At 58.6% G+C, this 19723-nt stretch overlaps 1 protein-coding gene across 1 annotated transcript in view; it reads right to left on the reverse strand.

The window, feature by feature from the left end:
- Positions 1-1344: 1344 nt before the first annotated feature.
- The window catches only part of Iffo2 (intermediate filament family orphan 2), a 41841-nt gene continuing 23462 nt past the window's right edge, over positions 1345-19723 (reverse strand). The window contains exons 2-9 of the mRNA XM_027951881.3: positions 15304-15364; positions 14004-14099; positions 12858-12998; positions 11448-11587; positions 7932-8052; positions 7710-7802; positions 6674-6804; positions 1345-5584 (exon numbers count right to left, since the gene is read on the reverse strand). Coding sequence (XP_027807682.1) covers positions 5479-5584; positions 6674-6804; positions 7710-7802; positions 7932-8052; positions 11448-11587; positions 12858-12998; positions 14004-14099; positions 15304-15364 — 889 coding nt within the window. The 3' untranslated portion in view covers positions 1345-5478. The remainder of the gene's footprint in view (positions 5585-6673; positions 6805-7709; positions 7803-7931; positions 8053-11447; positions 11588-12857; positions 12999-14003; positions 14100-15303; positions 15365-19723) is intronic.

The following is a 19723-nucleotide window of genomic DNA, read 5'->3' on the forward strand; positions in this document are numbered from 1 at the left end:
ACTTGGAAGCCCCCGGGCCAATCAGCAGGGCGGTCCCGTCGCAGCCTTCTTGGGCCTGGGAGAGAGGGGCAGCGGGAGCCAATGAGAGAGCGGGGTTGGGGCACGTGCTGAGGGCCGACGGACCTGCTGCCCCCCGCCCTCAGACCCGCACAACAGGTGCCTCAGGGTCGGCTAGCCTCTCCCACGACGTCCTTGGCGGGTGGAGGGCTGCAACCCCGCTGCCAGGCTCATCGACCCCGTAGGGCCACACCGCAGGCAGCTCCCCTCCTCTACCCGGACTGCAGGCCCTGGGACGAACCTCCTCCCTCCAGCCTCCTGGCTGCGGGCCCAGCCGCCGCCTCCTCCCGGCCTGGCGCGGGGCCAGCTGGTTACCCAGTCCCTGCTTCCTTGCAGTTAGTGATCGACTGGAGATAAAACCTAGCGGGTCTGTGCTTAGCCGCTGGCAGCAAAACCAGTTGTTCCTACGCCCCACCCCCACCCCATGAAAATTTCAGTTTTCTGGGTTTGAGGTTGTTTGATGTTCAGCCCTCGAACATATTTAAAACTCAAGTCTTCTGAGAGTGGGAACCTACTCCATCTCTAAAGGCTTTTCTCATCCTCTGTTTATATTTCCTGCAGCATTGTAAACCGAGAACCTGCTTAGGAGTCCCTTCCGATGCCAATTCTGATTCCTTGATATGACACTGGGAAAATTACATTAGCCCCTCTGAGTCTCGGTTTCCTCTTCTGTAAAATGGAGGTGTTAACATGCACCTCAGACTGCCCCCATCACTCCTTTTCCGCCAGATTACACCATTTAAGACACATCGGGTCATTTAAATATTCAAAAGGGAAGGGAAACTACTGTCGTGGCTTAGAGATGGGGGGGGAGGGAGAGAATTTGGAATTAACTGATGGTGTTTTTTTTCCCTCTTCTTCCTTGGAGAAGGCCCTGTCAGGTGTTGGAATAGTGTCACCCTGAATGTGGCCATTAACAAGAATACACTAGAACATGAGGCAGTATTCAATCCACAGTCCCAGCAAGGAGGCTTCTGTGGGCACATTGGAAAGATTTGAGAAAGGGGAGCTTTATGGTCAGCAGGACTTCCATTGCAGACAGCCGCGCCATCTCTCTGGCTCTCCGTTCCCCTTCTGTAAAACATGTCATAATTCCTCCCTCCTCTTCTACCAAAGATCGTATTGTGAGGTGCCTGTTAACGGGTGAAGTGAAATTTCCCCCATTTTATCGGGGGTTGGCTAATAAGTTTGCTTTAGTGTTTATGTGGCCCTTTGTCTTCCAGCCCCCCCATCCACCATCATCACTTGCATCCTCAATTTTTAAAAATAAATAAATGCACAGTCAAATCTAAGACATTTCACTTTATTTAAAAGAAGCCAATATACAGGATATAAAGGGCATGATATTTACAACAGTACAGTAAACAGGTTGGTTTCCCGGTAGGATCAGTAGTCTTTCAGTGAGTACAAACCCCCCTCCCCAGTGATGTCAGACCCAGCTGGCAGACGAACAGCAACAGTGGGATAGGACGGGACTAAAAACCAGGTAGATGCTAAAATGTCCACAAAGGGGTCTTGGTAGGGAGCTTTGCTTCATGTCTTTGAGAGCTTGGGAAGGAGGGAGACGGTGAGCAGTGCACCCATCCTGTGCCAGGAAGTCTTCCATGAAAGAAAACTCCCTCCCAGAGAGAATCCAACTTTCCCCTTACCCACCGGCAGATCAGATGCTCCACTCTAGGAAAGTGGCCATCTAGAGCCAAGCTTATTGTCCCAGGAGGAGGACCAGGTCTAAGGAAACCCGCAGTCTACTGGGTCCTTCGTCCAGAACCCTGCAGGAGCACAAGGACTGCAGCCTTGGGCCCGAGTAGGCACAGCCAGGGCTGCTCTCTGGGTGTCTTAGGGAATTTCCAGACCTGCCCCGGCTGCCTGACATCTGGGACCCACGAAGACCCAGATCCAAAGGAGGTCTTGTGCTCCCGAGCCCTCGGCCCCATCACCACCCACAGCCTGCTGCTTCCCAGCCCTCTCCCAACACAGCCGACTGGCAGATCGGAGCTGGGGTACCTAATCAGAGCTGACTGAAGCAGAGCTTGTCCCCTACCAAATGCCCCCTTTTCCAACCACTCCCCTCAATTTGGAAATCCCTGCCGCCCACCTATCTCTGAAAGTGCCTCCCCTGACCAAGACTTCCAAAGAGTAGAGGGATCAGGGGAGAAGGAAACAGGGTGGAGTGGGCTCGTCTCTGCTGAATGCGCTCTTGGGTGTGGATGAGGTCAGGAAGGCAAGTCAGGGGCCGGGGGTACTGATTACATGAAATCCAGCAGCAACATGCAGAATATCTTGTCCACAGAAAAATGCTGGGCTACCTCAACTGCCTACCGTAGATTTAAAAAAACCTTTCCTTTCATAAAAATAGATGAGAGTCTCTTGCTTTATAAATAGATTACATTTAGCTTAAGTTACACCTTTATATTATCCCCTGCCCCACCCCCTTTCCTCCCACCCCAAGCCAAAGTAGTTGGACTCTCCCGAGTCATCTGAGCTCCAGGGCGGAGTCCAGGGCGGACTGGTCCTCTGGAGCCTCCAGTCATATTGCCATGAGAAAGCAAAATGTGTTTGCTGGCCAATCATTTTTTTCACCGTTCAGAATCTCAGAGGAGTGTGTGTGTGTGTGTGTGTGTGTTTCACAATCAACCAGGGAGTCAAAAGAATGCTACCTTCTCTGCTGCTCCCCCATCCTGTGTATTATAAACCCCCAAACCTAGGAGAGTGAGAGTGAGAGAGGGCAGCCAGGAGAGGCCATCTGAGAACGAGTCTAAGATACCAGTGTCAATATGACACCGGGCTTCCAAATAGAAAACCAAAAAAATGAAGTATTTACAGCTCTACAAAGGACGGACCAGCTGGCCCCAACTGGGCCACGTGCTGCCCCAGTGAGTGGTGGGGTCTTTCTTGGCAAGCTGTGGGCTCGTGGCGAGGGGTCAAGCAGGGCCCACTGGCAACCAACCTAAAGAATTGAGTGGAGTGGACAGTGACCAGGCCAGACCCAGGGCCCTGCCCAGGAGGCAGCTGGCCACACCCTGGTCTGCTGTCCTCCCCACTGCCCCAAAGCCTCAGTTCCCCAGAGGAGAGCAGGTGGTGGGAGCCAGCAGGAAGGGACGCTCAGGCCAGGGACCCTCTCTGGCACCAGCCATTCTCACACTCCCTGGACAAATCAGAGCACCCTGAAGACAAATGGCCTATGTGGACAAGGGGGAAGCAAACTAATACCACAGGACACCACCGCCACCGTGACCTCTGTCCCCCAAACACTTACACTGCTGCCCAACTGTCCTAACTACAGATAGGTCTGTGACCCTCCCACCACCTGGAGGAACAGCCCAGGGCTGGCTCTCACCCAGCCTGCCCCACAGCCCTGGACGCCTCCCTCAGCCCCAGGCTGGGGACACCCACGGGGGCGGCCATCTTCCTGCCCCCATGGAAATGGGAAATCTCTTCAGCAGCTGAGGTCTAAGCCCAACCCGCTCCGATAACCTTTGGTTAAAATCAAAATAAAACAACAACAATAATAATAATAATCAGATATGTGTGAACCCTGTAACCTTTACAACAAGGGCCAGTGAAGAGGGGGGAAGGGGCTGTCTCTCTTCCAAAACCTTGATCCCTCCAAGTACCTGCCAAAGGAGCTGTCTGGCCATCGAGAGATGAGGAGGTCAGAAGCCGTGCCGCCAGACTGCCCGGGGGCTAGCAGGATGCGCCCCCCAAATAAAACAAAGGGAAAAGCTCAGGAGAAACACCACCAGATTCTGATAAATTATATCACAGGCAATGACTCTCTCTCTCTCTCTCTCCACATATTGATGAATGCAATGTACAAGGGTTTTAAGACAGCAAAACGTGGGGACAATGGACGAGAGAAGGCCCTGAACGGCCAGTGGCACCCTGCAGAGGGGAGTCAGGGAACCACCAACCCTCTCCAGCCAGAGTGCTCCTCGGCCCACGAGGGGGCACGTTTTCGTTTCTTTGACCTCCAGAGGGAGCTCCTGGGCCAACAAAAAACAAAAATGGGCACCCACCCACTGGAGTGGACACACAGCTGTGGGGAGGAAGCCTGCTAGACTGATTCCCAGCTGAGATTTGGTGGGTGGTCTCAACAAAGGGCCCTCCAACTCAGGCCCCCTCAAACCGTGGGGAGATACTGGCTCAGATGAACTCCCCAGCTGGTGGGTAAAGTGAATGACGGAAAAAGGCTCACGTGTCCGTGCGCAGAACAAGGACGGCCCCCACTGGGGTTCTCCTCAAGCCACCTCCAGACACTAACCCACCAGCAGCCCCTGCCACCTCCCTCCGCTCCCCTTTCCAATGCCTCTTTCCTGCCAGTGGCCTAATGCCAGGTGACCACAGGACAGTGGAGAACCAAGATGGCGGGAGGCGGGCACCAATGGGAGCCCTACCATGGACGGAAGAGGTACCAGGCCTGGCCCCTTCAGACTTTCTCACAGAGAAATTACAGCTCTATAAATCCTTATTATTGGCTGGAGAGGGAGAGGAGAACATCAAGTCATCAGGACAATAAAAGCGCCCCAAGCCCAACCCCACCCCACAGAGGTCCCCAAGAAAGCGAGTGGTCAGGTGGGGCGGGCCTGGCAGGAACGCAGGCCTCGCTCCCAGCCTGGACCTACGGAGGCGCACCCTCGGAGGCTTCGAGGGAGATGGCTCCAACCTCAGCCTCCCTCCCAGCTCCGGGGGGGAGCCAGGAGCCGGGAGAGGGCCTGCCATCCAGGAAGATATAAGGCAAGCTGCTTTTTGTTTTGTTTTTTTTGCATAGTAGTTTAAACACAGTGAGGCTCCACCCCCCGCCCCCCACAGTGCCTTGTCCCTCTACTTTGCCACTAGATCCAAGACAGAAAATAAAAATTGGTCTTCCCTCCCTTCCTTCCACCTTTCTCTTTCAGTAAGTGAGGGCCCAGGAGGTCCCCGCCAGGCCCAGAGGCAAGAGCTCCTTCCCAGGGAAGGGAGAGCCCCCCGGGTGTCAGCAACGCAGAAAGGGAGCCAAAGCTCATGGCCAATCAGAGCAGCAGGTGGGAGGGTAGAAACCGCGCGATGCAGGCCGGGCCCCGCCCTCACCTTAGAGTTTTGTATAAAAACACCTGCCAGGAATAAATCTTTGGAGCTCAAAGTGGCTCAGCTTAAGGGAGAAGGCACAGTTCACACTGCATCCTCCGACAGAAGTCTGCATTTGTAACATGGAGAACAATAGAAATTGACAGCACCATTCCTTGGGTGGGGGGTGGATGGAGAGGGGCACTGGTCGTGGGGGCGGTGGAAGGAAGCAGCGGCCCCTTGGGGCCTCCAGAGAAGGGCAGGCAGAGGAAGTCTGTGTGGGGAGGACTGGAGCCCATGGGAGGAGCCTTCCTGGCCCCCTGGAGAGAAGGGGCGCAGGCCCATCACCAAGACCACCAGGTGCCTGGGGCTCCGTCATCAGCTGACCATCGGCTCCACGTCCCCCTCCTGCTCCAGCTCATCTTGGATTTCGTCTGTACTTCCTGAGTCACTGCTGGCCACAGAGCTGGGGGACGGCGAATTCCTGGGAAACATGGGGAAACGGGGGACAGTCAGCATGGGGGGGGCTCCTGAGGGGATCAAGGGACAGGAAAGCCGAGCAGCCACCATCTGCTCTCAGAGGGGTCCTGCCCTAAACCCTGCCCTTGCTCTGTTTGTATAGGAACCTTCAAGCTCATGAGTTGAACTTGACTCTGGAGACCTCTCGAGTTCCCGTGCCCCGGCCTCTACTTTCACCAGGCAGAAAGCTCCTCAGAAGCAGGGGCCATGGATCAAGCTTGGTTCCTATCCTGCAATCATCCCATCCAGGTCCAGGCACATAGTAGGTGCTCACTAAACCTCAAGTCAGGAGGCTACCCCAGCTGGAGGTCAACAACGCTGTACTGAGATTCGGGCTCCATCACACTTGGCTGGGGACAGGGGCAAGCTGTAATCGCAGTGTGTTCTGGGGATTCCACGAGTTGAAGAGAGGACGGGCTAAGCACACACTGCTCCCCACAGAGCTGCTCTCTAGTGACAGCCATCACAAGAGCCAGGATTGCCAGCCACACATATCTGTGCTCTAGGCCAAGCATTCTCCACGTGTGACTCTATTATCAGCGTGTCTGACCCCCAACAAAGCTATGTGTCCTGAAGGCCTGGGCTCGCTCTTTGTGGGCAAGGCCTGATGCATGTCAGTCTCCTGGGGCAGACCCATCTGGGCCCTGGGTCGGGAGACGGGAAAGGAAGAAGGGAATTCACTTCCGACAGACCAATGGGAGCCCGAGCCCCCGCAGGGGGGGAGGGCCCTGCCCACCTCCCCACGGCCCCCTGAGCGCTGAGGCCCCGACTGCTCATTTCTGGATCCCCGAGGCCTCGCACCCAGCAGGCCTTTGGTAAGTACCCGCTGAATCACGGGGACAGGGTTGCTGTGGGAGTTCCATGAGGTGAGCTGGGTAAGCCACCCAGCACACAGTAGGTGGGCTCATGTTCACAGGGTGCACGGTGGTTGCGTGGGTGGGTGGGTGGGTGGACAGACCGACGGTGGGGAGATGACACTTAGGCAGGTTGTGAGGGGCAGCCCAGGAGACCCCTGGGGACCCGCCGCTGACTCCCCGGGAGGCCAGGTCCGCACCTGTCTGCAGAGCCTTTGATGAGCCGGCGGCAGGTCTCCATCTGCACGTCCAGGCCCCGCTTCATGCTGCACATCTCCATGTACTCGTGCAGGTGCCGGTTCATGTCACTCTTGGCTGTGGCCAGCTCCAGCTGGGAGGGACCCCAGGGAATAAGTGAGGACAAGCCATCTTTGTGGCAGATCCCCGAAGACCTCCCTCCTCCCTCCCTCTCTGGGGGCCCCCACTGCACCACGCCCTCAGGACCTTGCCTCATGGACACCGGCCCCTGGCCCTCTGCTGCCTGGTCCACGTCCTTTGCTAGTACTTCTGGTCAAAGGGGAAGGGTTGCTTAGCAACCCCGAGGCAGTGCCTCCTGATTGTCCCGACTCCTCCTTGCTCAGCAGTGACTAGAGCCGTCCTGCCTCGTCCGTGGCTCTGGCCCTTCTCCTCTACCCCTTCTCCTCTACCAAACAGCGCTCCCTCCAGGGAAGGCCCTGAGATCTCTTTCCCCAGCATGGTGACAGCATCAGGTGTCCCCTACAGAAGTGGTCCCGTGCACAGCCTCTGGAGAGAACAGGCCTGTGCGCTGCTTCCTGGCTGCGAGGCGTGGGCAAGGCGCGGGCAAGGCGCTTGGTTTCTTTTAACCTCATCTCCTCCTCTGTATTATGGGAACACAATTCCTGCGGTCCGAAAGGACGTAAGGACACTAGGAGCATGTGCCTGTGAAGGGCTCACCCTGTGCCTACCGTTGCTCCAGATCACTCAAATGCCAGCTCTGGTTACTCTGGGATCCTCATCTCAAATGAATAATTAAAAAAACCAAAGACTCTCGGGGCAGGCAGGGGTCACTACCCCCCTCTTATAGCCCAGGAACCAAAAGCCTAAGAAAGATGGGACTCCAATACGAGGCAGGGAATCCAAGGCCTCCTGACTCCTGAGCCTGTGTTCACCCCACTTTCCAGCCCGCACCCATGTGACACTTGATCACCAGGAGCAGCAGCCATGTGGACCTGGGGGAGCCTCCCTTGAGGACTCTGTGGCCGCCCGAGCCCTCACCTCAATCTGGCCTATGGTCTCCTGGTACTCCTTATCTCTCGTCTTGAAGAAGGATTCGGTCTCGTGGATCAAGTTGCCCAAATTCTCCTCTTGCTGGGGAAACAGGACAGAAGGGACAATTGAGCTGGGTGGTGGGGGCTGCACGGGAAGAACAGGGTTGAGGGGTGGTGGGAAGGCGCTGCCCCAGCCCCCAGCCTTCAGGATGCCAGGCCCCGGGCCCACCTCGCCCTGGAGGTCGATGCTGGGGTTGCAGTTGGTGAAATCTTCCCAGAGCAGCAGCGTGTCCTCGTTCTCCTCCCACGTCAGGCTGTCACAGTCGTCATCGAAGTCAAAGGTCTCCCGCCTATGGGGGTGACATCAGAGGGCACAAGTGAACCCAAGCCAGGTTCCAGCAGCCCATACTGGGGACAGAGAGGGGTGTCTTCCCCCATGGTACGGCCTGCCAGGCTTCTTAACAAAGATGGGAGTGCCAGACACCGAGGTCACTTGTCATATCCAAAAAGAGTTTAACTCTTGTGAAATGCAGAATGTATTTATGCTTTATTTGTACGATTTATATTACACACACACACACACACACACACACACAAGGATTTTTTTAAGATACCAGGCTTTAATTAATGAAGACTAGAGATATCTTCCTCTCAAGTCCAATCTTTTTTTTTTTTTTTTTTTTGACAGAGCCTGGACTAGCCACTGAGCATGCATTTAAAAAATATTTTTATTACAACATATTTTTATTATGAAATATAAATATGAACAAACACTTGTATTGAAATGCAACCAATTCTACCCCAAAACAACCCTATGAGGTAAGCATGATTATTATTCCAATTTTACAGGTGAGAAAATGAGACCCAGGGATACGAGGTGACACACATGATGGACATCAGGATATCAGGGATAGGACAGAAGGCACACAGGACTCCTACATGCTGAAACTGGACTTGAATAAAAAACCTGAAGGTTTTAGAGCCTCCCAACTGGCTACAACTGGAAGTTGACCAAGCATTTGCCCAGGAATAACGGGTCCCTAAAGAGGCCCTGGTAACCCAACTGGAGGGGACATTAATGATCATTCCATCCAACACACCCACTGTCCCAAGGGAGGGCTGAGTCTAGGACTCCAACACATCAGTGGCACAGAGGGTGGGATCCTGTTCTCAGACTTCCAGCCCTGGGTTGCACCCAGGCCTGCACTGTCCCCATCAGTCCCTTCCTGGATCCTCTGGGGCACGGTTCCCTACCATCCTACAATGGAATGGGTTGGGGACCTCTGGGCAGTTGCCTCCAGCGCCCCCTAGAGTCAGGCTGGGCAGGTTCCCTACCCAACAGCTGTTCCTGCAGGAGCCTGTAGGTGGCCCCATGAGTCCAAGGACAAGATCTAGGGCTGGGATGGAGAGGGAGGCGCCACCAGGAGCCACTGGGTCACCCCGTCACAGTTCACATACTCCACCCCTGACTTCACTTCCTTCCCAGTGCCTGGGATCTGAAGGAAACCCGGTGGCTGAGGATGGCGGGCCAGGAAGGACAGGAAGATAGACAAGAGCAAGAGCCTCCCCATCCCGCAGTGGCGGCCAGAGGAGGAGGGCTGGCCCAGGCAGAGAGGCATCAAATTCCTCCCTTTTTCCTTGGTCCGAAGCCCAAGCAACTGATTCGGATCAAAACAAAACAGCACTGACATGGGCGCGTCTGTTCAAAGACTTGGCTAGAACTGGCCCGGAGCGGCCTCTGGCGTGGGTCCACGGCTAGCGGATAAGTTAGAGGGAAAGCCAGGGCCTGTCCATTGGGTCCCTGCCACCTCGCCTGGAAATGCAGGACACGGGGATCAAGCAAAATGATCACAGGATTTATCTATTTATTTTTTAACTAAGGCCACTTTGCAACCAGAGAAATGTAACGAGATCCTGAGCCTCATGCAGACCCGTGGACGCTGCTGCACGGGTCTGGCCTGGCTTGGACCTGAGCACGCTTTTTACACACAGGAGCCATGTCCGGTGTGTGCCCTTTCCAGTTCACCCAACCTGGTCAGCTTAACACGAAAATGAGGACAATGATGTCTTCAGAGAAGCCCTTTCGCTCAACCACATGGAACCGACCTGGGGTCTCTGTGGCATTCCACTGTCCTAGGCTTGCCAATGTCACAGTGACATTCAGAAAACCCGGACCCCACCGATGGTTCTTTTCAAAAGGCCTCTGTCAGCAGAAGATGAGCGCGTGAGATCGTGTCGTAAGGTGAATCGGAGTCTGGGGGTCTCCTCGCCACCCTCAAATAGCAAACCTCCAAAATGCAGCCCCACAGGCCCAGGGGAGAAACAGGCAGGGGGCTCCCAGCACCCCCCAGTTCTAGCTCTTGCCCCTGTCACCTCATCCACACAGTCAGCCTGGCTTAGTGAAAAGGGACCAGAGAGGGACAGTGATGCAGACATGGAAGAGGGACAAAGCCCTGGACCCAGAGCTGGAGCCTGGCTCTTCCTGGTCCTTGCGCCCGCATGCCCTCTCTGAGCCCATTTCCTTCTCTGTATGACAAAGGGGCTGGTGGCACGCTCCGGGGACAAGGTGATGCCAAGTCAGCCTCGCAGCTGGGAGGCCCAGGGAAAAGCTGCCTTCTCAGGGTCCCAACTACAAGGGACTCCAGGGGGAGAGCAGGCCAGTGGGCCAGAGGGAAAGGCAGACCCACAGATCAAGGCCCAAGCCTGCCCTGCCTCTCACCCAGTGCCCGCGGCTGACCTGCTGCCCCTCCCCATCCCACTTCAGGATACTACGTGGATTCAAGATGCATCTGGGTCAAGAACACAGCACGGACAAGCCAAGGCCACAGGGCCACGCTGGCCGCAGGTCGGCCACACCCGGGGAGTTTTGGCACACCAGCTCTCTGTGGGGCGGGGCGGGGAGCCCTGACTGATGGTGAGCATCTGCCAATTTCCCGCAATGGCAATTTTTAAGTGACTAATGTGACATCACTGTGCCTGCCCACAGGTAGCACATGTGTTCAGTCAGCTTCCCAGAGATGGCACAGGCTGGCTCTGGCCACCACTGACCATGCCTGGCCGATTCTGCCATGATTGGGCAGCACCTCGAGGCAAGAGCACGCTCTCTCGACGCAGCCCAGGTCTGAATCCCGGGCACCGGCTGAGCACCTTGGCCGAGAAGCGCCTCAGCGTGGAGGACATTGGGAGAATGCCGTGGCCCTTCCAAGGCCCTGAGAGGGTGGCCCAGCCAGCCCACCAAGGCAGAGGGACGTGAGGGGTGCCTGGGCCTGATCAGGAACAGCCCACAAGAAGACCACTGTACCTCTGGCCCCTTCTAGATTCATCCACAGGCACAGACCCTTCTACGCATGAGCAGGGAGGGGACAGCCCAGTCCCTCATCCCACAGGCAAGAGCACCCCTCTCCCCAGCCAAAGCAATCCCTCCTCTGACCTCCCTTCTGGGGGTGAGGATTCTAAAACAGAGGACGGAGCGGGATGGAGGTAAATAGCACACACGCCTCACCATGTCCAAACTCAGCAGCGCTCTCAGGCCCTGTCAACTGTGCCCTGAGCCCTGGGACACTCACCCTCTCCAGCTCCCAACAGAGGCTGAAACCACAAAACTTCCAGACTATCCCTGTTGAACATGAACCCAAATTCCTCCAGAACACTGCCCTACGCACACCAAACACCCCTGTGGGCACTCTCAGCCCAGGCCCCAGGGCCCAGCCCATCCCGCCAGCCACCTGGGCACGGGGACACTCACAGTTGGTTAAACATGCGCTTCATCTCGTCCGTGATGTTCATGGAGCCAACCTCGTCGTCCGAGAACCGGTTCACCTCTCCATCCTGTTCAGAGATGTCATCGTCCGAAGTCACCTTACGCTCTTTCTTCTTGGGGACCACCTGGACCGGAAACAAAGAGATCACAATAACTGGGGGGCTGGGAAGGAGAGTGGAGGTGGGCGGAAAAGGAAACCGGCATCTCGGGGGGTGATGGAGCGTGGCCGGGGCCAGCCACTGCAGGGAAGGTGCGCAGGTCCTCTAAGAAGCGGGCGGCATTAGCAGGAAGCGTGAGGGGTGACATGCAGGGTGAAGAATACAGGTGGCCCGGACCCTGCCCTCCCTGGGAGGCCTGGTGGTTGGGCCACCTCAGCTGGCCCTCCACCAGACAGGCAGCTCCATGACTGGAGGCAGAGGGGCCAGGCCAGGGTGCACGGTTGCCTGGGTGCCTCAGAGCCAGCCACAGAGACCCCCAGACAGAGGCCTAAACAGCTGTGTGCCCCCAGTGCTCTCCTCACATGCACAGGCAGCAGACGGACAGGCGACCAGAGATCCACCCAGCTTCCACTCCAAGCAGACAAGACACAAGCAAATGAGGGGCACAAGGACCTCCTGCTCCCCAGCACAGGGCCAGCAAGAAGGCATGGAGGTCACAAAAGGGGCCCAGTGAGGCCCCGGACCTCACCCAGCCATGTCCAGAGTCACACACGTAAAGCATCAGCACACCAGAGGGCCCTGGGCTCAAGCAGAAGCCAGATCACAACCCGAAACTCAGGAAGCAGCCTCCAGAGAGTGACACCTGTCCTCGTCAGCTGCGGCAGCCCCCGAGCCCTCTCCAGGGGACAGCCCCACCAGCGCTAACTGACCGCCATCTCTCAGGGCTGCCCACACTTTCAGTTAGGTCTGGGGGGTGCCGAGACTCTTCAGGGGAATGAAAACCTGCCACGGGCCACAGCTTCTCTTCTGCATCCTGAGGCCCACCTGCCGGGCTCAGGCTGTTCCCCCAGGTCTCCCTATAAGGGATACCACCATGGGGACCATGCCCAGTCCCAGCACCCAGAAGAGAAGGTGGGAAGGGAAGCAGTGGACACAGTGTGGGTCAGGAGCCGAGTCCTGGCCCAGCTCTGCCACTTCCTTCCTTGGTGCGGAACCCCGGGCCGCACTCCCCTGGGCCGTGGCTCAATCAGTCAGGGCAGTCGGGGGCCTACACGTCCGTGGTCCTGGGTCTACATTTTCCTGGGGAGGCCGTAGGGCCGGGTCGACGCTACCTCTCAGGAGGGGACGTGAGCAGAGGTGGAAGGAGGGAGGCAGGGAGGGTCTGCCGGGCAGTGGTGGAGGCCTGGGCTGCTCTGGGAGGTGGGGGGCAGCTGGTGTGCGGGGCGGCCCTAGTCACCTGGAAGATCTTGGACACGTCTTCCGAGTTCCGCTGCTGCGCGACATCGCACAGCTTGGCCGTGATATCGATTCGGCGGCAGATGTCCATGTCCACCTTCATGGCCTTTTCTTGGATCTTTGTGTCCAGGTCTGTCATGGGCTGCAGGGAGGACAGCAGGGGTTACGTGAGCGAGGGACGGAGGAAGCATGGGGGCCGGCTGGAGAGGTGGGGAGAGCCCCAGGTGTCGGGGGAGGCCCCTGGAGTCCGGGGGCCTTGAGCCTGTCCTTTGGGTAGAGGGTGGGGTCAGCGCTGCTGGGGTGGGGATTGTGTGGGGACCTCGGGAGTGAGAGGCGCGGCCGTGTGTGCTGGTCTCCCCAGGGCTGCAAGGCGCCCTCTGGGAAGGGTGCAGAGTCCGTGTTTGTTAAAGCAAAGGAAAGAGACAGACACCCCACCTTGAGAGACGCCCTCCTTCTCCCACTGACACACCCACCCGCCACACAGGTGCCACCAAGGCCACTCGCTCTCCTGGATTCCTCCCACAGCTGGCAGTGGGGACCTGCCTAGGACAGTGGGGTCCCCCTGGACCCAATGAGGGGAAGCCAGGTGGCCACCACCTGACCCCCCATGACTTCGCCCAGCCACACGTACGTAGCCGCAGGGCCCTGGGCACCAGGAGCCACGCCGGGCCGAGGCACCGGCACACAGCACTGCTTTCCAGCAGGCTCCCCCTACATCTGCCACTGCTCCAAGGAGGCTCTGCTGCCCTGTGCTCAGAGGGTCCCAGACTGCCCAGGACACACACTGGCCCTTCCTGACTCGACACAGCCACCCGGCTCAGCCCAGTCCACACTGTCGCCCGTGCCCAGACACCCAGGCCCCGAGCGGGAAGGAGTGGGGCCACACGCACGCGTCGAGAGCCCGGGGGCGGATGGGTTAAGCAGCAGATTAATGCATCTCTACTCAGACCGGGAAGCGGACGTGGGGGGCGGGAGGAGGGCGCCTGGTCTCCGTGATGCATCCGTCACCCTCAGGTCACCCTCAGGACAAACGCAGCCAGCCAGGACTCTAACTAGAAGCCGAGCTCGGAGCCTCGGAGTGAAGGAAGCGTTTTGCATGATGGGTGTGGGGAGAGGTGGTGACACTGAGAGCGGCGGTGGCACTTACGTCACTCATGAGCCCCTTGAACACCACCAGCTCGGCCTTGAGCCTCTCGATCTTCTCGTTCATCTCCTCCTGGATGGCCTCGGCCTCCTGCGCCGCCTGCGGACGGAGATGGGCAGGCTTTAGAGGGAGCAAGGGGCACGAGGAACTGGACACCTGGTGCCTGCGCGCCAGGGAGGGGGTGCCGAGGACCGCGTCCCGCCGGGCCCTGCTGACCCCTCCAAGCACTTCCCAAACATCATCACGGCGGGGGAGACAGGAGCGGTCAGGGTAACGAGGGCCCCGCGTGTTGAAATGCCAGGCTGACCCACGGCGCACTGCCAGGGACTGACCGCCTCTGGTCTTAAAAATGGCCACGTCACACATGCCCATATAACAGGTGGCAGGCCGGGGACAAGCTGCGGAGGGGAGAACTGCAGGTGACCCTGACTCTGTTCTTTGTGCTTTTCTAATTTTCCAAATGTCTGACTGTGAACATGTTGGATTTGTAAAGAAAGAATACTTTGTTATAAAAGAAAGAGGGATGTTTACCCTTCTCCTTCCTCGCGGTGATAGTTACTTCAATCCGTCTCTTTCTTAGACACTGAGTGCTTTTTTGTGTGCGGTGCTGGGGATTGAACGCAGGGCCTGGTGCAGGCACCCTACCCACTGGGCTGTGTCCCCAGCCCGACAGTAAGTGCTTGAAACATCAGACAGCAATTTTATTTATTCATCTATTTCTTCACTTACTGACTTATTTACTTGTGGCACTGGGGACGGAACCCAGGGGCTTACTAGGCAAGTGCTCTACCCCTGTGCTCTGTCCCTGGCCCAACGTTTACAATGTCTTGAAAGAACTTTTCTGCTCTTGTTCCCATTTGGCTGAGAGGAAAACAGAGGCCAAGGGGTGAAATGGGAGGTCAGGGTGCTCCGTGGGCGGGTAAGGAGCATTTTCTGTGGCACCTGCTGGGGCCAGAGACCCACCTGGGACGTGACCATGGGCTCTCCCAGTCCCAGCTCAGGGGAACCACAAGCTGAGGGGCAGGGGAACTTGGAGCCCACCTAGCCCAACGCAGGCGGGGAGACAGAGGGACCCAGGCTCTCCTGCTCTGTCACCTGTGCTGGGCCCTCCCTAGCTCTCCAGCAGAGGAGGTGGACAGGACCTTTCCTCCACAGGGAAGAGGTGGGGGCAGCAGAAGTGACCACAGAGCAGGGCTTGTGCTCGGAGTCATTTTCCAGCTTTGTCCTATGAAGCCTGGGCCAACTGACTGTCCGCCTACCCCACCCCACCCCACCCCCCGTGGGGACCTCCGAGGGCTCTCACCTCCTGCAGGGTGTCCACCATGGTCTGAAGGTTCATGCGTTTGGCCAGCTCCTCCTCCCATCTGCAAAAGCCAAGAGAACAGGGGATCAGAGGGGGACCTCCTTGTATCCAGGTAGCCCCAGCACCCACCCCAGGCTGTCCCTAGGCTGGGCCGGGGAGCAGCACAGTGACCCCATCCCCTCCTGCCCTCCCGGAGCGCCTAGCCAAGGGTGAGGGTGCAGGGAGACAGCTAGGCTGGCGCTAACCATAGTAGCAGCTGGTGACAGGGATCACTTCAAGACATGAGGCTGGCGCTGGGGGGCGGGCGGCCCAGAGGGTCACCACCCCTTCATGCAAACTGTAAAGTGTTGTACAGATGCTGGGGCTCCAGCTGCTGCAGCAAGACACAGCAGCAAAGCTGGCCTCAGCGCCAGGCAGCCGCCAGCTCCGCCCTCCCCGCTTCTCTGCACCCACAAGAAACAAACTCGCTACGCTGCACATGGCAGTCTTGGAGCCTATGTGTTTCGTAGCCCACGCTAACCAACACAGAAACCTACATAGGTGTTGTTATTCCATTTGCAGATGTGAAAACTAAGCTCAGAAAGGTTGAATGTCTTGCTCAAAGACACACAGCTAGTCAGTGGGTGCAGTCAGAATTCAAACCCAGATTGTTTTATTACATTAAAGCAAAACCTAACAAATACAGCTCTCATTTACCTAACATTTATTATAGGCCAGACTCGACTCTAAGTACACCTGCAAATCATTTCATTCATGTACACAATTGGTTGAAAGAACAGGAAAAGATAGAGGGGCACAGACGCATGAGGGTTTAAGGCACCCCAGATTAACAGCAGGGGGGAGGAGGGAGTCCCTGGGGCCTCATGCTGACTGTAAAAATAGCAACATCAACAATGCCAGCTCCCTTTTTGGAGACTCCTCTGTAGCTGGGCACCTTTTGCACAAAGCAATCCAGCCCCGTGGCACGGGTGGGTTTCCCCCACGACAGGTGGAGAAGGCAAGGCTCGGGGCCACGTGCCCGAGGTAGAGCGAGGGGGGGGTTCCATGCTGACTGCTCAGTGTCCCCCCGGGGGGGGGGGCTCCCCAGAGGCCAGGAGCCTCCAAGCCTGAGACCAGGGTCTCTGGCCCCTCCTCCCCCCCTGGAGGAGCCAGGGCCAGTTCCCTTCCCTTCCCCCAGCCACCCCCGGGCCAGACAGATGAGCTTCTGTCTTGCTCCTCCGCAGCCCTCCCTACAAGGCCACAGAGCAGGAGTCTAGAGCCTTTAGGATGCTGTCGGGCCAGCTAAAAATAGGCCCCAGAGAGGGATGGACGGAGGGAGAGCGGTTACGTCACCGGCTTTTGGAAACAGGAGAAAACGGATGCTGTTTGCACACAGACGGAAATTCCTCCCCTCGCTCCCGGCTCCCGAGGACAGCACTCTGCTCACTTTGGTCCTCAGCAGCCCACCGTAGCTGCCCGGCCTGCACCTGCCATGGGCTCCAGGGCCTGGACCCGAAGACAGCAGGGCTGGGGCTGGGGCTCCGCCAGCCCTGGAGGACACAGGGGACACTCAGGAGGCTCAGGGCCTAACCTGGAGGGGGCCACTCCCTGGATGCCCCTTGTCGTGCAGAGAGGGAAACTGAGGCTGTGAGCGTGCACGTGATTTGCCCAAGGCCACCTCTCCCGAGGACAGGCCCCCTGTGGGGACGGGATGCCAAGTGGGGGAAGTTCCCAGGTCACCCTCGCCGACCCTGCAGCACGGCATCTGGGGCTCCCCTCAGATCACTGGGCCCCAGCTGAATCATCTCTCCTGGCCGCTCTGCTCCGGGGCAAGGGGACTGAGAGCAACGCTGCCGAGCAGGCCCGTGCCAGAGCGTCTGAGCCTCAGCCTCACCAGTGTCCTCACAGCCCCGGGCAACGAGGGGCGAAGAATGACACCCCTCTGCCCCAGGTGGGCCTGGGGGAAGGAGACCCCCACCTTGCCTTTGAGCAACCCCAGGTGTGGAAGGCAGGGCAGGGGCCGAGAGGCCCATTGTACAGCTGGGGAAAACGAGGCCCAGAGAGGGAAAGTGATTGCCCTGAATCAACCCAGGGTGAGAACCGCCCTACGCCTGTGGATCCCCGATGGCGGCGGCAGCAGCAGCCGTTTGCTGGCAGACTCGGTCTGGGTCCCACATTGGTGGCTCAGCGCCCTTCACACACATCATCTCTTGGCTGTGAGTTATTAACCCTCTCTGGTAGAGAATTTTTATCCAAATCCATTTTGCAGATGAGGGAGCTGAGATTCAGAGAGGCGAAGTAATTGTCTAAGGTCACACAGCTCGCATACGGCTGGGATCCAAGCCAGCTCCTGCCCTGAAGCAGTTTCAAATAATGTGCCCAGGAATCACCTGGTGATCTTGTCACCGAGCAAACCCTGAGACGCTGATTCTGGGCGGGGCAGACGCTCCCCAGTGATACTGGCCGGCGCTTGGCACTGCAGTGGCCGGACTCTGAAGACCCTCCACTGGTGCCTCCACCTCAGCCCTCCCAGCCTGACCCTGCACCCCCGCTCCATGGTATGTCCCAAGCCGCCCCAATGGTGTGCCCGCTCGGGAGGTGTCAGGGCCTCTTCTTGGCAAAGCCGGGCGGCTCAGGCAGCTGGCTCACTGCTCCCAGAACACCAGAGACAGGCTCCGCTGCGGAGGGCAGCTGCCCGCCCAGGCCCGAGCCCACTGCCCTCGCCACGTCCCTCCCAGGAGTTTGGCAGGAAGGCCTGGCTCAGCGGGCCTGGTGTTGACAGTGCAGAAGTGTCTGCCCTTCCGTGACTCGCGGACTGGGGTGAAGGGCCAGGCGTGATGGGCTTGTGACAGCGCCCCAGACACCTGCGTGCACTGCAACTCCGCCCGGAGAGGGGGAGCGCCGGCTTCACCCCAAACTGGCTGAGATCTCAACACCTGCTCCCCAGATGTCCCATACCCGGGTCTGTCCCCTGCCCTGGGTCTGTCTAGAGCGAGGCTTCGGCAGAGGGGGCTCAGGCAGAGGGAAGAGCACAAGGCCAGGGCCGAGGGAGGGCACAGGCCGGGGCACCAGCAGGAGGTGCATCTGCCGCGGGCCAAGGGGGCGGACGTGGCTTCTAAAGCCCTCGCCCCGACTCCCAACCCCAGTCCGTGGCTGAGCCAAGGACTGGCCAGAGTCACAGCTGCGAGTTAACAAACGGTGGAGCCTGGATTTGAACCCAGGTCGGGCCCAATCCAACCTCTGGGCCATCCAAGGCGGGAAGGGCTGCTGGGAACTTCTGTGATGGTGAGCTGAAGGGGACCCTGGTGGGGTCACCTCAGAGACACCTTCAGGACAGGAAGTTGAGTGTCTTCAAGAATGCCCCTCTGCAGGCCCCCTTCCCGGCTCGTGGGCCCCCCACTTCTCTCCTCCAGTGCTGAGGAGGGAAGGGGGAGGGGACATTCCCTGACTACCTTGGGGGTGACCTCAGGCAAGCCAACCCCATGTCCATAGTAAAATACCACTTAATCCCCTAAAGGACTGTCCCCATGTCACAGGCAGGGAAAGAGACTCAAGCCGGGCTGTCCTTCCTCTTGTCCTCCCCTCCTCTGCCCCCTAAAACCCCATCCCTCTCCAGGCTTGTCTGGAATGTCCTCCCCTCCCCAAGCCTGGAGCCACTCAGCTGGACTCCAGGGTTGAGGGGTGGGGGCCGCTGTCTTCCCAGGAAGCCTGGTCACTGTGTCCCACGGCTCAGGGCTCTCGCCAAAGGAGCCAGCCCATGATGCCAGGGACAGCGGCGGGCCTGCAGTGAGGCCACTCCACCTTCACCTTCACCACCACGCCCGCTGGACGTCCAGGGCATCCTGGCCCGGCTGATGGGGTGGGCGAGGAGGAAGGGGTGGGCGAGATCCCCGCTGGTGCTGGGGAGGGCGGCAGAGCCGTCTACAGCTGGGGTCGGCCACACCACGGGGCCGAGGACTGGTGACAGTGGCCACTCCTTGCTCTGCTGTCTCCCTGCACCTGCGACACCCGGGCCTTGGTGAGGCGCTGGGCATTGAGTGGCGACTCCCTCGCCCCCCGCTCACCCCCTCCCCTCTGGAGCATCCTCCCGGCCGGGGGCACCCAGGAGCCCTGAGTCCAGCCGCGCCACCACCAGCTCCAGAGCCTCTCCCAGGAGAGACGGCCAGGGCAGGAAGCAGGCCCAGGCCGGCGGAGAAATCCCCTCCCACTGCTCAGAGCCCTCCAGGGCCGGGGAGGGGAGGCAGGGACCTGGGACAGTAGCAGGGAGAGGAAATGACTCCACAAAAGGCACAGCAGCTGCAGCTCTGGGGCCCGGGCCACCATCTCAGCGGAACAGGCGCACACGTGGGAGGGGGGTGGCCAGGAGGGGGAGGCGGCAGCGCCGGTCCCAGCCAGATGTGGTCTCCCTGCATTCCTGAGGAGCCACGGCTGGGACCACGTG

Source organism: Marmota flaviventris, chromosome 10, assembly GCF_047511675.1.
Source record: "Marmota flaviventris isolate mMarFla1 chromosome 10, mMarFla1.hap1, whole genome shotgun sequence".
In the NCBI taxonomy this organism is placed as follows: Eukaryota; Metazoa; Chordata; class Mammalia; order Rodentia; family Sciuridae; genus Marmota; species Marmota flaviventris.